The sequence below is a fragment of the Crotalus tigris genome, unplaced genomic scaffold (genome assembly GCF_016545835.1).
Source record: "Crotalus tigris isolate CLP2741 ecotype Arizona unplaced genomic scaffold, ASM1654583v1 scf7180000017596.1218436, whole genome shotgun sequence".
Lineage (NCBI taxonomy): Eukaryota > Metazoa > Chordata > Lepidosauria > Squamata > Viperidae > Crotalus > Crotalus tigris.
This window is the reverse complement of record NW_024096501.1, coordinates 136,126-149,972: the sequence shown is the minus strand read 5'-3', so window position 1 is coordinate 149,972 and position 13,847 is coordinate 136,126. Positions and strand designations below refer to the sequence as shown.

The following is a 13,847-nucleotide window of genomic DNA, read 5'->3' as shown; positions in this document are numbered from 1 at the left end:
TTCTATTTGGGGGAAGAAGAATGTGATGCCAAACTATACATTTAACATCGTAGTATCTGTCCCTTATTAGCAATCGCAATAATGTAAATCAGTGTTTCCCAAACTTGACAATTTTAAGGCATGTGGACTTCAACTCCCAGAATTCCACAGCCAGCAACGCTGGCTGTGGAATTCTGGGAGTTGAAGTCCACATGCCTTAAAATTGTCAAGTTTGGGAAACACTGATGTAAATCATTAAAAATGCTCTAGTATATATTTAAACAAAGCACCTTCATAAATTCTTGTACTTGCACAAAATTTTACTAAATAAATTCCTTCCAAAGAACACACAGATAATGTCTATAGTAGTACATTTGAAAATTACATACTGGGGGGAGAGGGGGTTGATTAAAAACCAGAGAACTATGCTTGCTAGCTCTTTATAGACTCAACCACCGCAAATGGAGGCAGAGTCTGTGCAAATATCCACAGTACTAGCAATATTTAGGCTCAATATTTCATTATAAAATAATTCATTGCACTGAGATATTTGTAACGAGTCTTTCAGAAGAATTTTTAAGTGGATTGGAAGTAAAATAACCAGAATAGTTTGAAATCTGGATTTCTGAATAGGTATTGTTTCTCAAATTCACTGTATGCCTGTATTCATTCATTACAACTTCAAGATGCTAAAAGATTTTTTTTCCCCTCTAATATAACAGTTGCTGTGGAAGAAACTGACATAAAGTGTAAACCCATGTGGGCATTCCATAAAACGAGTCCCTGAAATGTTATTCTGTGATATGCATGCCTATTTACAAAGCATACTTCTTAAAAAGCTAAATCTGACAGAAACAGATCTGCAAGCAGATGCTGCACCCCCCCACCCTCCCCACCCCGGTTTTTATTTGGGAACATCACTCAATTTAGTGAGGCTCACTTTGCATAAGTTATGCTTAGAATTGTTGTAAAGAAAGGCCAATATATATCTTTTATTTAAAATAGATAGGGTCAACTTGAGTGTAAGTGACTTCTCAGAGCCAGGAAAAGAGAATGCAAAATATCAGAGGACTAGAGTATCTGCATGAATATGGGAAATGAGTGGCAAGGAGCCCAAGAAGATGGAAGATTTCCTATCTTACTACATTCGTGGATAAAGGAAGTATCAAGATATATAGAATGAACAGAAATCTTGACTCCAAAATCCTGTGCTGATCCCCCCCCCTTTTTTTCAAAACATCGGTTCAACAAGACTGTGAGACTAAATTATAGGATGTGAAGGATGAACATCAATCCTGAATGAAACATATCAAATAACGAGTAGAAATTACTTAGCCCAATGTCATTTACAAGTTAAAATGCTGCCTTTGCAAGATCTTCCCCCTTTTCTACAATGTGGGTGAGGTCATTGCTAACCCAGAAGACAAAATACAGTCACCTCCAAGAATGTTTACATTTTAATTGCTTAGCTCCTTAAAAAGAGACTCCATTAACATAATTACAAATGGTTTGAACTACTTTGATCAGCAAATCTCTCAGAACTTGCAGCAACCGTATATACTTCAAGCAGCCAACGCACGTTATTTATTTGTTGCCCTTACATGTCATCAACTCTCATATATTCATGATAGCATACAAAAGTCCATAATCAAACAGCCACTCAGAATCAGTTTAAACATCTGTAGTAATCGTAATTAAAATAATTCTCCACAATATGTTGCTGATCCTGGTATTTGAAGATATCTGATGTCTGCAACATTTGAAAAAAATATTCATCTCTGCCTTCTTACTAATCTTGGTAAATCATAGTAGGAGAATTTTTCAACTGAATAACAAAGTAAAAACGCTTTCAAGTAAGCATCTTCTGAAACATAATAAAAAGTAATTGCTGACAAATGCAAAATGATTCTAAAGAAAATCAAGTTAAGAAAGCACCCACATTTCTGCACTGATAAACAACTGGTATATTAATCCTTTGGGCATAAGTTTTATGTGGGTTTGCAATTTTAGCTTATGAGGATAATTATTTATTTTATTCCATTTGAATGGCTTGCCACTCATCATCATCATTCACAACATAATTCACTTGCCATACTAAAAACCTCATTATGATGACACGGCTAATTTGGGGGCATGCAACTTAGTGGGGCAAACAATACCTCTCTTGCATATTTTCATCATGAAAACAGAAAACTCAAGATGCAACGACATCCCCCAAGCTTAAATCATAAGCACGAAATGGCTACTGAGAGTCTGAATAGAAAGCTCCTAGCAGGAAAAAGAAAGAAAAAAAAACAATTGCATCAGGATGACGCTATCACCTTTTCTTTGTGCATCGGTCCAATTTACTACTTTCAACAACTCAGCTGTCACATCTATTCCGCAGAAGAGGCCGTAGTAAAATTATAGTAGAGAGAGAGACCAATTAGTGGTCCTTGGTGCTCTCTGAAGTTGGTTGTTTTCTTGCAGACGTTTCATTACCCAAATTAGGTAACCGCATCAGTGCAACAGAGCAATTCACAAGAACATCTTGGATGTACCCGCACATTTATCCACCCGCCTTTCCTTCCCAACTCAAAATGTGGTCAGTAAACAGGAAAGCAAAGGTGTTCGCCACAGAAAGTAGAAACCATCCCAGGAATGGCAAAGAGCTCGGGGTACCCAAACGGCTCCCCAATGGAGGGGACGGGGATGAGCTGCAGCAGCAGCAGAAGCAACAGCAGCAGAGGCAAGGAGACAGCTGCGAAATTCTTGCATGGGATTCCAGAGGGGCCCGGAAAAGCATGTTAAAGATGCTGACTGGCTGCTCTTTGGCTTTGCCTGCCTCCACCACCACGGAGGGATGCTCCTCTCTGCTTAGGATGTCCACCGGACCCTTCAGAAGGAAAGGAAGAAGAGGGAGGAGGAGGAGAGGGAGGAGGAGGATGGAGGAAGGAGGGGAGATGGGGAGAATGGAAGAGGAAAGAAAGGAAGGAGGAAGAGAGGGGGAGAAGCAGGGGAAGAAGAGAGGGGAGGGGAAGAGGGGGTGGAAGGGGAAGGAGGAAAAGGAAAGGGGGAGAAGGAGGGGAAGAAGAGGGGGAGGGGAAAAGGAGAGGGAGGAAGGGGGAGGGGAGGAGGAGGAAGAGGAGGAGAAAGAGGAGAGGGGGAGGAGTGGAGGGGAGGGGAAAGAGGAGGGAGAAGGGGGAGAAGGGAGAGGGGATAAGGAGGGGAAGAAGAGAGGGGAGGGGAAGAGGAGGGGAGGAGGAGGAAGAGGAGAGGGGGAGGAGTGGAGGGGAAGAGGAGGGAGAAGGGGGAGAGGGGAGAAGGAGGGGAAGAAGAGAGGGGAAGGGAAGAGGAGGGGGAGAAAAGGGGAGGGGAGGAGGAGGGGGGAAGAGGAGAGGGGGAGAAGGAGTGGAGGGGAAGAAACGAGGAGAGGGGGAGGAGTGGAGGGGAAGAGGAGGAGGAAGGGGGAGAGGAAGAGGAGAGGGGGAGGAGTGGAGGGGAAGAGGAGGAGGAAGGGGGAGAGGAAGAGGAGAAGGGGAGGAGTGGAGGGGAAGAGGAGGGAGAAGGGGGAGAGAGGGAGGAGGGAAAAAGAGAGGGGAGGGGAAGAGGAGGGGGAGAAAGGGGGAGGGGAGGAAGAGGAGAGGGGGAGGAGTGGAGGGGAAGAAGCGAGGGGAGGAGGAGGCGGCGGAGGAAGAGGAGAGGGGGAGAAGGAGGGTAGAGGAAGAGGAGGGGGGAGGAGGAAGAGGAGAGGGGGAGAAGGAGGGGAAGAAGAGAGGGGAGGGGACGAAGGGGAGTGGAGAAGAGGCGTAGGGGGGGCGGAAAGAACAAGCGGGGGCGGCAGAGGCCTTTCTACTCCGAGCCCTTTGGCCCCTCGCGGAAGAGCTCCGGCCCCTTAGGAGGGAAAAGCGGCGTCTTCTCAGCCCAGGGGCGTCTCCACCCGGGCTGCACGGCTGGCACCGGGACCCTCCGAGCAACCGGGTGGGCGAGGAGAGGCAGCCCAACAGCGCTTCCTCCGGCCTCTCCGCCCTCAGCGACCCTCCCGCCACCCGCGTACCTGCCGGCCAGGTGCGCGGCCTGCTCGCGCTCGCTCAGCGCCGCCGCGGTGTAGATGCGCCGGTAGCGCTCCGCCAGCGCGGCGCCCGACAGCAGCAGCAGTTGCTCGCGCCCCGGAGGGCCCGCCGCCGCCGCCGCCGCCGCCGCCGCACTTTCGCCGGGACCCATTGCCGCCTTCGCCCAGGCGCTCCGCCCGGCCCGGCCCCGTCTCGCTCGGCCACCGCCCGGAAGGCCCCGCGCCGGCGGCGATGACAGGCAGCCGCGGCCCGTCAGGGGAGGAGGAGTCGGCTGCTCTGCGACTGCGCGGAGAGGGCGCCCCGCCCACGTGACCTTTGGAGGGCGGGGCGTGGCGGTTGCCATGGCCGCGGAGGCCGCGGAGCTTCGGCGCGGCCAGCGGAGAGGCCTCTCGTCCCGCCGGGTTTCTCTCCGCTTCCCGGGCGAGTGTCGGCGCCCTTTGCGGAAGGCGAGGCCCGGCAGCGCGTCTTCTTAGCGACCCCCGCTCCGGGTGCGGTCGAGGCGAGCGGTTCCTCTGTCCGGCCGGCCATCTGGGTCCGTCCGGAGCCTCGACCGTGAAAACCCCCCTTAGGAACGGAGCCTAGTCCAGCAGGTCCTTCCTTAGGCAGCCCGGCCTCCTTCGGCCAGGCCCGGTGGAGTTCCTGTTGCATTGGGGGGGGGGGAATAAATAAAATACCAGGTAGTCCTCGACTTACGACCACAAGCGAGCCCCAAATTTCTGTTGTTAAGTGAACCCTTTGTTAAGTGAATTTTGTCCTATTTTAAGACCTTTCTTGCCAGAGTTGTTAAATGAATCACAGACAGTTGATAAGTTAGTAACAAGGTTGTTAAGTCAATCTGGCTCTTCCCCCCCATTGACTTTTGTTTGTGAGAAGGTTGCAAAAGGAGATCATGTGACCGGGGGGGGGGACGTTGCAACTGTCATAAATATTTTTTTTAATTAAAAGTTTTACAAATTTAATACAATATAACCCAAACCCCTCCCCCCTCCCCCACTTCCCAGAGCTGATTACAGGGTAAAAGAATAAACAAACATAATCTAACTAACAATACCCGACTATACTATCAATCAAATCCATAACACACTTTAACTCCTTTTCAAAACAAATGCAGCCGTCATAAATATGACTCAGTTGCCCAGTGTTCGCATTTTGATCAGGTGACTGGGGATGCTGCAATGGTTATGTGAAAAACAGTCATAAATAGGAGTCCGTTGCCCAGCATCTAAATTTGGATCAGGTGACCATGGGGATGCTGCAGTGGTTGCAAAAAACCGTCATAAGTCACATTTTTCAGTGCCATTATAACCTTGAACAGTCGCTAAATGGAACTGTTGTAAGTCGAGGACTACTTGTACGTTTTCCATGTGGCTGCAGTGGCCACTACCCCAAGACCTCTTCCAGAAGCCTCAGAGATGGGGTTGAAGAGCTGGCCTCACACGACCTGAGAAAGAGCTGACATGGTCGTGGAAGTTCCCCCTATATCAGTGATGGCGAACCTTTTAGAGACCGAATGCCCAAACTGCAACCCCAAACCGACTTATTTATCACCGGTTGCAGATGGGTGTGGCCCGCTGGGTGGGCATGGCAGACTGGGAGGAAGTGGTGAAGGTGGGCATGGTCACCTCAATGTTGCTCGTGGGGAGGGACACCTGTGGGGGCCGGGCAGGGTTGGAGATCCAGAAGGTCTCTGGCAGGTGGGGTGAAGGGGAGGAGGCTTGTCGTGCGGGGTGAGGCGAGGCAGGGCGGCTGCTGCCTGACACCATCAGCCCCCGCACATGGAGGCCAGCGAGCGCATGGCTGACAGTGTCCGTCAGCAGCCACAGCCTGCCGGCCCCTTAACTGGCGCACTCCGGGGCTCTGCAGCCCGCCGCCAGCAGTTCAGAGAAGCTGCCTCTGAGATGGACAGATGGCCAACAACTGAGAAGAGGATGCAGTGGGTCATGCCTGGGAAAAGGAGAGCATGCAAGGCCAGGAGGGACAGGATGGGGGGGGGAGGGAAACCAGCTATGCCGGGATGCATCCGGCCATGTTGGACCTTAGCGAGTTAGCGGGCGGCTGGTTGAAGGACGCTTGCATCTCCAGGGCATGGCGCGCGTGCCCACAAAGAGGGCTCTGAGTGCCTCCTCTGGCACGCGTGCCATAGGTTTGCCACCACTGCCCTATATCCTTTCTCAAGTTTTTGTTTATTTATTTAATATATAAAATAGAAGGAAAAATAGAAATAAGAAATTAGAGGGAGGAAAAAGAGAGGGGGGAAAGAAAATGTGAGATGCAAGGGAAAAAAAGAAACAAAAGGCCTTGACTTCGGACTCTCTTTGGCACACTACAAGATAAAAACCACTCAGCCTCAACTTTTTGCTGTTACGCATTCATATATAACTAGCCATTTCTCTAACAATAAATCTATCTAATTGACAAAACCAAAGTCAAAATTTCATTTTTTTTTTCATCACAAACACAAAATCTCCTTTTCTCATAACCACCCCTTCCCTCCATACCTGGGCCTGAGACCATGGAAATGGTTGGTGCTGCTTCCCCCTCCTCATGAAAAGCCTCAGCCTTATGAGTAACTGCCAGAATTATTGTTAAGAACAGTAGTTTGATCTGACATACAACAGTTGCTCCTGACCTGACATGTTGAATGATCACAGAGCCAATTATTTGGCATGCAGTGCATAATCACACATAATATATACAGGTAATCCTCCACTTATTTTATTTAGTGACCGTTCAAAGTTACAATGACACTGAGAGAAGTGACTTAAGACCATTTCTCACACGACTGGCAGCATTCCCATGGCCAAGTGATTTATATTCAGATGCTTGACAACTGGTTCATATTTATGACGGTTGCAATGTCCTGAGGTCACGTGATCCCTTTTTGCAACCTGACAAACCAAGTCAATGGAGAAGCCAAATTCACTTAACAACCCTGTTACTAACTAAAGAATTGCAGTGATTCGCTTAACCAGTGTGACAAGAAAAGTAATAAAATGGGACAAAATTCAATAAATTTCTCACTTAGCAACATAAATTTTGGCTTCCATTCTGGTCGTAAGTTGAGGACTGGCTGTACTGTTAACATAAAGCCGGTTTGGTGAACCTTTGGGGAATACAAATTTAGTTGGACGGAAAGCTATAGAACTTGTTTCATTCTGTTATAAAAATGGTTGGGATTATGGCACTGCAAATATGCAAAAAGAGTTACAGCCTTGTTACTGCATTCCCAACCATTTTTAGAGAGTGAAGGGTAAGTGTCAGATTTATTGTTAAAACCAGCCTCTTAATCTGAAATAACAGTTGCTCCTCACCTGACATGTTGCATGTTCACAAAGCCAATTATTCAGCATATAGCGCAAAATAACATAAAAAATATACTGCTAATATAAAGCTTTTGGGGAATATGAATTTAGTAATAGTTAACTTTCTGATTGAAAAAAAAAACAGGTTGGAAGGAAAGCTATAGAATTTGTTACATATTATATTATAAAAATTGTTCCGGTTATAGCATTGCAAATAGGCAAAAGTGATACATCCTTGTTACTGCTTTTCCAGCCATTTTTAGAGAATGAAGGATCTATTTTAGCAATTGGTGCTTTTCTAATGCGATATTCACTGTAAATTTAATAATTTTCCTCTACTGGAATTCCTACAGTTGTTTGTCAAATGCTTTATTTAAGCTCAGCATCTGTTTAATGTGTTTCTGAGAAGAAAATGTCATCTTATTAGTCACTACATCTCTCCATTATCAGAATTACTGGATTCATTAAAAACAAATCTTTATTATAGAAACAAGAGGCAGTGAATATGAACTAGTTCTTTTGGGAAACTTTTTTTTTTAAAGTATAGGTCGGTGTTGGTATATCTCATCTCATTTCCAAGATCTACCACTAGAACTATATTGTCCATGCATATCCAAGAACCAAGATGCAAACTGAATTGCTGCAGACCTCACAGCTCAACCAGCTGTGTGTTCCAGATAACGGGGGGGGGGGTGTGTGAAAAAGGAAGGGGGAGTAAATACAGTGATCTAAAAAAAAAAAAAAACCTGTGGACCTTCCCCTCCCAAAGATGTGCAGTGTTGGGAAACTTGACTCTCACCCTTCACGGTTCTGGGGAATGAGGGACAAAGGACTCTATCGATCAATACCAAAGAAGGATTGAGGTATGTTATTTATTCATTTAAAATATTTGTATAGCTGGCTTAGAGCACAACTCTGGGCAGCTCACCACAACAATAAAACCATAAAAGTCACAACAGCCCAGTGCCTAGTCTTTTTTCTGGAATGCTTCAGTAATGCCTCAGGCAAAGCCACATATTTTGGGCATCCCAGAAGGTTAGAAGGGTGAGGGTCTACCCCAGGGGTAGGCAACCTTGGCTCTTTTATGACTTGTGGACTTCAACTCCCAGAATTCCTGAGCCAGCATGGCTCAGCTTAGAAACTTCTCCCTTTCCTCTCAGCATGGCTGGCTCAGGAATTCTGGGAGTTGGTCCACAAGTCATAAAAGAGCCAAGGTTGCCTACCCCTGGTCTACCCCCTCCCCTGATCTCAGGGGAGACAACAAGAGTCTTCCATAGTGTTCCATCTGTAGAGATTTCAGAGAAGGGATGTGGACCGTAGCTATTCTCCAACTGATAGGGCAGATCCCTTTGGCAGTCCTGCAAATAACCTGGCCTCATGCTTTGTAGGGCTTTAAAGGTGATAACCAGTGCAGAAATTGTGAACTGGCGCAGCTTGTGCAATAGTGTTGTGGGCAAGCTGAGGGACACCCAACATTGTTTGTGTGCCACCTTCTGGACCAGTGACAGGTAGTCCTCAACTTACAATCGTTCATTTAATAAACATTCAAAGTTACAACGGTCCTAAAAAGGTGATTTATGATCATTTTTCACACTTACAACCATTACAGCATTCCCCCATGGTCACGTGATCAAAATTCAGATGTTTATGACGGTTGCAGTGTCCCAGGCTCACATGATCCTCTTCTGCAATCTTCTGATAAACAAAGCCAACACTTAACAAACTGCAGTGATTTAATTTAACAACTGCAGTGATTAACAACAGTACAAGACAAGTTTTAAAATGGGGCAGAACTCACTTAACAAATGTCTCACTTAGCATCAGAAATTTTGCACTCAGTTGTGGTTGTTAAGTCGAGGACTACCTGTATAACTTTAGGGTGATCTTCAAAGGCTCTCTAAAATTGGATCTCAAAATGAAACTCTGATGTTGGTATGGGGGCCAGACCTCTTTCAGTGGGGCTTCCATGAAATTTGTCTAGATCAGGGGTAGGCAACCTTGGCTCTTTTATGACTCGTGGACTTCAATTCCCAGAATTCCTGAGCCAGCCATGCTGAGGGGAAAAGGAGAGGTTTCCATGTTTAGCCATGCTGGCTCAGGAATTCTGGGAGTTGATGTCCATGAGTCATAAAAGAGCCAAGGTTGCCTACCCTGGCCTAGGATATGTAGGGAGACAGACTGGAAAGCAAACATGTTCACTAGGCATAAAGACATTCTCCAAATTGAACTGTCATGTTGGTTTTTCTGTCAGACCTCATCGGGGCCCTCCATGAGTGTAATAGTGTGTGCAGGTGGGATGGTGGCATATGACGATGAGAGGTCAAAGTACTTACGACCACGATTGTGCCCAACATTTCTGTTATTAAGTGAGGCATTTGTTAAGTGAAATTTGCCCCATTTTATGACCTTTCTTGCCGCAGTTGTTAAGTGAATCACTGCAGTTAAGTTAGTAACCAGGTTGTTAAGTGAATCTGCCTTCCCTATTGACTTTGCTGGTCAGAAGGTCGCACAAGGGGGACACAGCAGGATTGACCAGAGTGGGAAAGGCAAAGAAAGAAATGATGAGAGAAAAGAAAGTGACAGGACTAGAATGCGGACAAGAAGATGCGGGACAATTAGAGCAACTACGGTTAGTTAAAACAGGTGGCCCCATCACACGATCAATGGATAGAGCACAGAGTCAATTGGGTTTATAAGCAAACTCCCCACTCCAAATGCTTACTCTGATGACACTGGCAGTGGACCAGCGAAAGTTAAGACAGTCGATTTTTGGGTTTTGTAAATAGTTGCTTTTATTGTTTTAACAATAAACAGCTGTTTCATACTTACCCAGAGTTCGAGGACTTTACACCATTATATGTATGTACGTATGTATGTATGTATATATAAACCATATATATATAAAAAGATACACACACACACACCAGTTGCTAAGCCTCCGAATTTTGATCACGTGACCACGGGGATGCTACAACGGTTGTATGAAAACAGTCAGAAGTCACTTTTTGCCGTGCCAAAGCAACTTTGAACAGTCACTGAACGAACTGTTGCAAATCAAGGACTACTTGTACAGAGCAGCAGCAAAGCCACCTGCACTCTATGCTCCTTTTTAAGGGGGAGATATTCTTCCGTTAGTCTTCTCTGCATGACCGCCGGCTTCTTCTTACCCAGTCCTCTGCACCGGACCTTCCAAGCATGGCCGACTTCCTGTCCGTGTTCCGCGGCAGTCCCCCCACTCCCTTTGGAGGAGATCTTCTGGGCCGTCCTCCTCTCCTCTGCCCAGCCGGACTCCACCTTTGGAGGTTCTTCCTTCGGTTGGTCCCGCGCGATGGGCCGAATAGCGGAGCGGCAAGAAGGAGGAAAAGAAGCTTGGCATTGCCGCAGGTCAGCCCCTCATTTCCTGGCTGAGCAGCGTGGGTGGAAATAATGCCTGAAGTCTATGGTAGATACAAAGACCCCATTCTTTTTTTTAATTACCTAGTTAGCAGGGGATCCTCACCTCTCTCACCCCACCCCGTCCACTCATTTGCTCATTGCTCATAACACGGCTGCTCGGTTGTTCCGGGCCTTTCATTGTTTCTCTAAGGAAGCAGCTGCGAACCGGTGATAGCAGCGCCAGCAGAGTTTGGGAGACCGGTCTCTTTGGACTCTTTCCATTCCAGCTTTAGAAAAACGGTGAGCCAAACTGGGAACATAGAGATAAACTTTATTTGTTTGCACTATACACTTCAGAGTTCTTTCTGCAGACTCGGCTGTCGCTTCGGTAGTCCTAAAAAGGCTCTTGGGCTCCTCTTAGAGGCAGAGACGGCAGGGCACATGTAGGGCTTTTGGGGTCCATATCAGAGTTAGGGTATGGAGCGGGGTTCCGGCCCGTCTGTCTCTTCAAGGGCTACGATACAAATATAGCTTTTGCTTCATGATGTTTCCTGGGATCTGTATTAGATTTCAATAGGATTCCATTTAAAATATATGTCATCCACTCACCCCTCGCCCCCCAAACATGATGAGGCCAAGACATATTTGCTTATTTTTTATTTAATTTAACAATATTTTTGTTTGAGCTGACATGCAGTATGTTTACAATGTACAAGAAATAGCTATTTCTTTAACGTTAAATGTATTTATAACATACATGTTATATATTCATTGTATTAAATATACATTTAATTGTAATAGAATATTTGTACATGCAAATATTAATAATAAACAAATTAATATAAAATATACATTGTATATTATATACATGTGATATATTTATATATTTTAAACCTATAATGTAGATAGGGAGACAGGCAGGCAAGCAGGCAGATAGATAGACAGACAGGATAAGAGAACCTGGAACTGATGGAATGCTACTACAACAGATCTAATGAGAAGGGACATGCGATGTGTGGGAAGTCAGCCCCCCCCTCCAGAGAAAGAAATATTTTTGGAAATATTTAAAAGGCAGAATATATTTCCCTAAAGGATTTTAAAAGCAGAAACCAATCCTGCCCCCAAGTCTCCCTGTCCCAAACAGAAACCAAGTCTGTAGATTTGCAGATGTGATAATCTTGTCAGAAAGACTGGAGTCAGGAAACTGAGATTAGGAAGAAAGATCCCTAGAATCAACAATCCCTCACACCAAAAATCTAAGAGTCATCAGCCACAGCCCCAGGGAAGCAGGATTGACCTTTGGGGCATAATAGGATTAACCCACCACCATCAGAATACCAGAAAGGCACACTCAGACTCAGGTCAAAGTTCATGCCACAGGAACAACTCCAAACAAAAGGCTCAAGAAGGTATAAAAACCCACTCCCTACATGTGCTAGCTCTCTTTTCTTCCAGAGCCATCTTTCTGTCTGGCTCTCCTCTTCAATAAACTGTAACCTTCTTCCTAAAACAGTCGCCATGTTGTTTATTCCTGGCTTGGACTGGACTGAACCATGCTGAAGACTTTTCCTTCAACAGATACATATGAGGAAACTATGGATGGAGAGAAGACCTGTATCCACCCTGATAACAGCTGATAACCCAGTGCTTCAACATAGTCAAGGGGAAGCTGTTATCACAACCCAAGAAAGACCAACTACATATTGTATTTCATGTTCAATAAGACCCGGAAGAACAACTGGATGTGCACCCAGCCTTAAGCTTGAATGTTATTACCACCCTCTCCTTTTCAGAGCAGAACTACTGATACCAGGCATAAGGTCATGGATAAAGTAGCTATAATCAAGCCTCAAGACCCATTACCAAGTATCATCAGATAGCATGCTAGAAGATGGCAATAGAGCCCTCACAATAATCTCTACTACCACATACAGAACTACAATTTAAAATAAAATTCACGCACCTGAGGTTGGTATTGCAATCAAGAAACCATAAGATGCAGAGCCATTGAAAATAACAATTAATTGCACATGAGAACTAATGTTTGCCTTGACCACCTGGGTCCAAAGCAAGTCTGGGTTAGGAAGGGGCAGAAAATTCCTTACCTTGCTCTCCAGAGTGCTGGAAGCACCTGCTCATTGCCCAGGTGTACAAGAATGAAAAGCGGGTGTCTTGAAGCAACATGAGGCTTGAGACTTTGCAGACTCTGGCTTGCAATTTGCTGGCTTTCCCCTAGTCACAGATGCATTCACTGACCTAGTGGGTGTGGGACTGCCAGAAGGGTGGGACCAGTTCTATAAAGGCCTGATGGGGGGAGAGCTTGAATCTTTTGGCAAAAGCTCTGTAAAAAAAGGAGGTTGTGCTCCTTGGGTTTCTTACCTAGATTGCAGCTGAGAAGTGATCTGCTCCAGTGGCTGACATGAAGGAACACTGAGAAATAGAGAACTTGTCCTTGAGGAATTTGCTTTTTTTTTTTTTTTGGCTGATTTCACTAAGATTTAGGTCCCAAAAGTGCTTTTTCAGGAGGCAACTGTTTTTCTTTGAAGATGTTTAGCTTCTCGTCCAAGAAGCTTCTTCAGTTCTGACTGGATGATGGGGAATGGAAGGATTTATATTCCTTGCAGCCAGCTGGTCATTTGCATTTTTTTGGAGCAGGGGTCTTCAAACTTGGCCCTTTTATGACTTGTGGACTTCAGCTCCCAGAATTCCTCAGCCAGTGTGCCTCAGGAATTCTGGGAGTTGAAGTCCACAAGTCATAAATGGGCCAAGTTTGAAGATCCTTGTTTTAAAGAGTCCTTGATGCCATGTGGAGATTTGCCTGTGTCCTCAGGGTCGCCTGAGTAGTACAAATGTGTGTGTGGCTGCAGGATATGTTTTCTGCCCTCTTCCCCAGTGAAAGGGAAACAGGGCAGAAAATATCCTGCAGCCACCATCTAATCAAAGCTGAAGAAGCTTCTAGAATGACAAGTGAAACATCTTCAAAGAAAAACAAAGTCCAGTTGCCTCCTGAAAAACCCCCTTTTGAACATCCATGACCTTGGATGACTGAGAAGCTCCATAGACACTAAGGTTTCAGGGGTAGGCAACCTTGGCTCTTTTATGACTCGTGGACTTCAACTCCCAGAATTCCTGAGTCAGC

The 13,847-nt window shown here is 45.8% G+C and overlaps 1 protein-coding gene across 15 annotated transcripts in view; it reads right to left on the bottom strand.

Annotated features, from left to right (window-relative positions):
• The window catches only part of MYCBP2 (MYC binding protein 2), a 144,123-nt gene extending 139,841 nt beyond the window's left edge, over window positions 1-4,282 (bottom strand). For 12 of the 15 annotated variants that reach the window (XM_039365591.1, XM_039365612.1, XM_039365633.1 and 9 more), the window contains exon 1: window positions 4,016-4,282. In XM_039365591.1, coding sequence (XP_039221525.1) covers window positions 4,016-4,182 — 167 coding nt within the window. In that variant the 5' untranslated portion in view covers window positions 4,183-4,282. The remainder of the gene's footprint in view (window positions 1-4,015) is intronic. The other 3 variants (XM_039365656.1, XM_039365669.1, XM_039365676.1) reach the window with 1 other exon arrangement.
• Window positions 4,283-13,847: the final 9,565 nt, after the last annotated feature.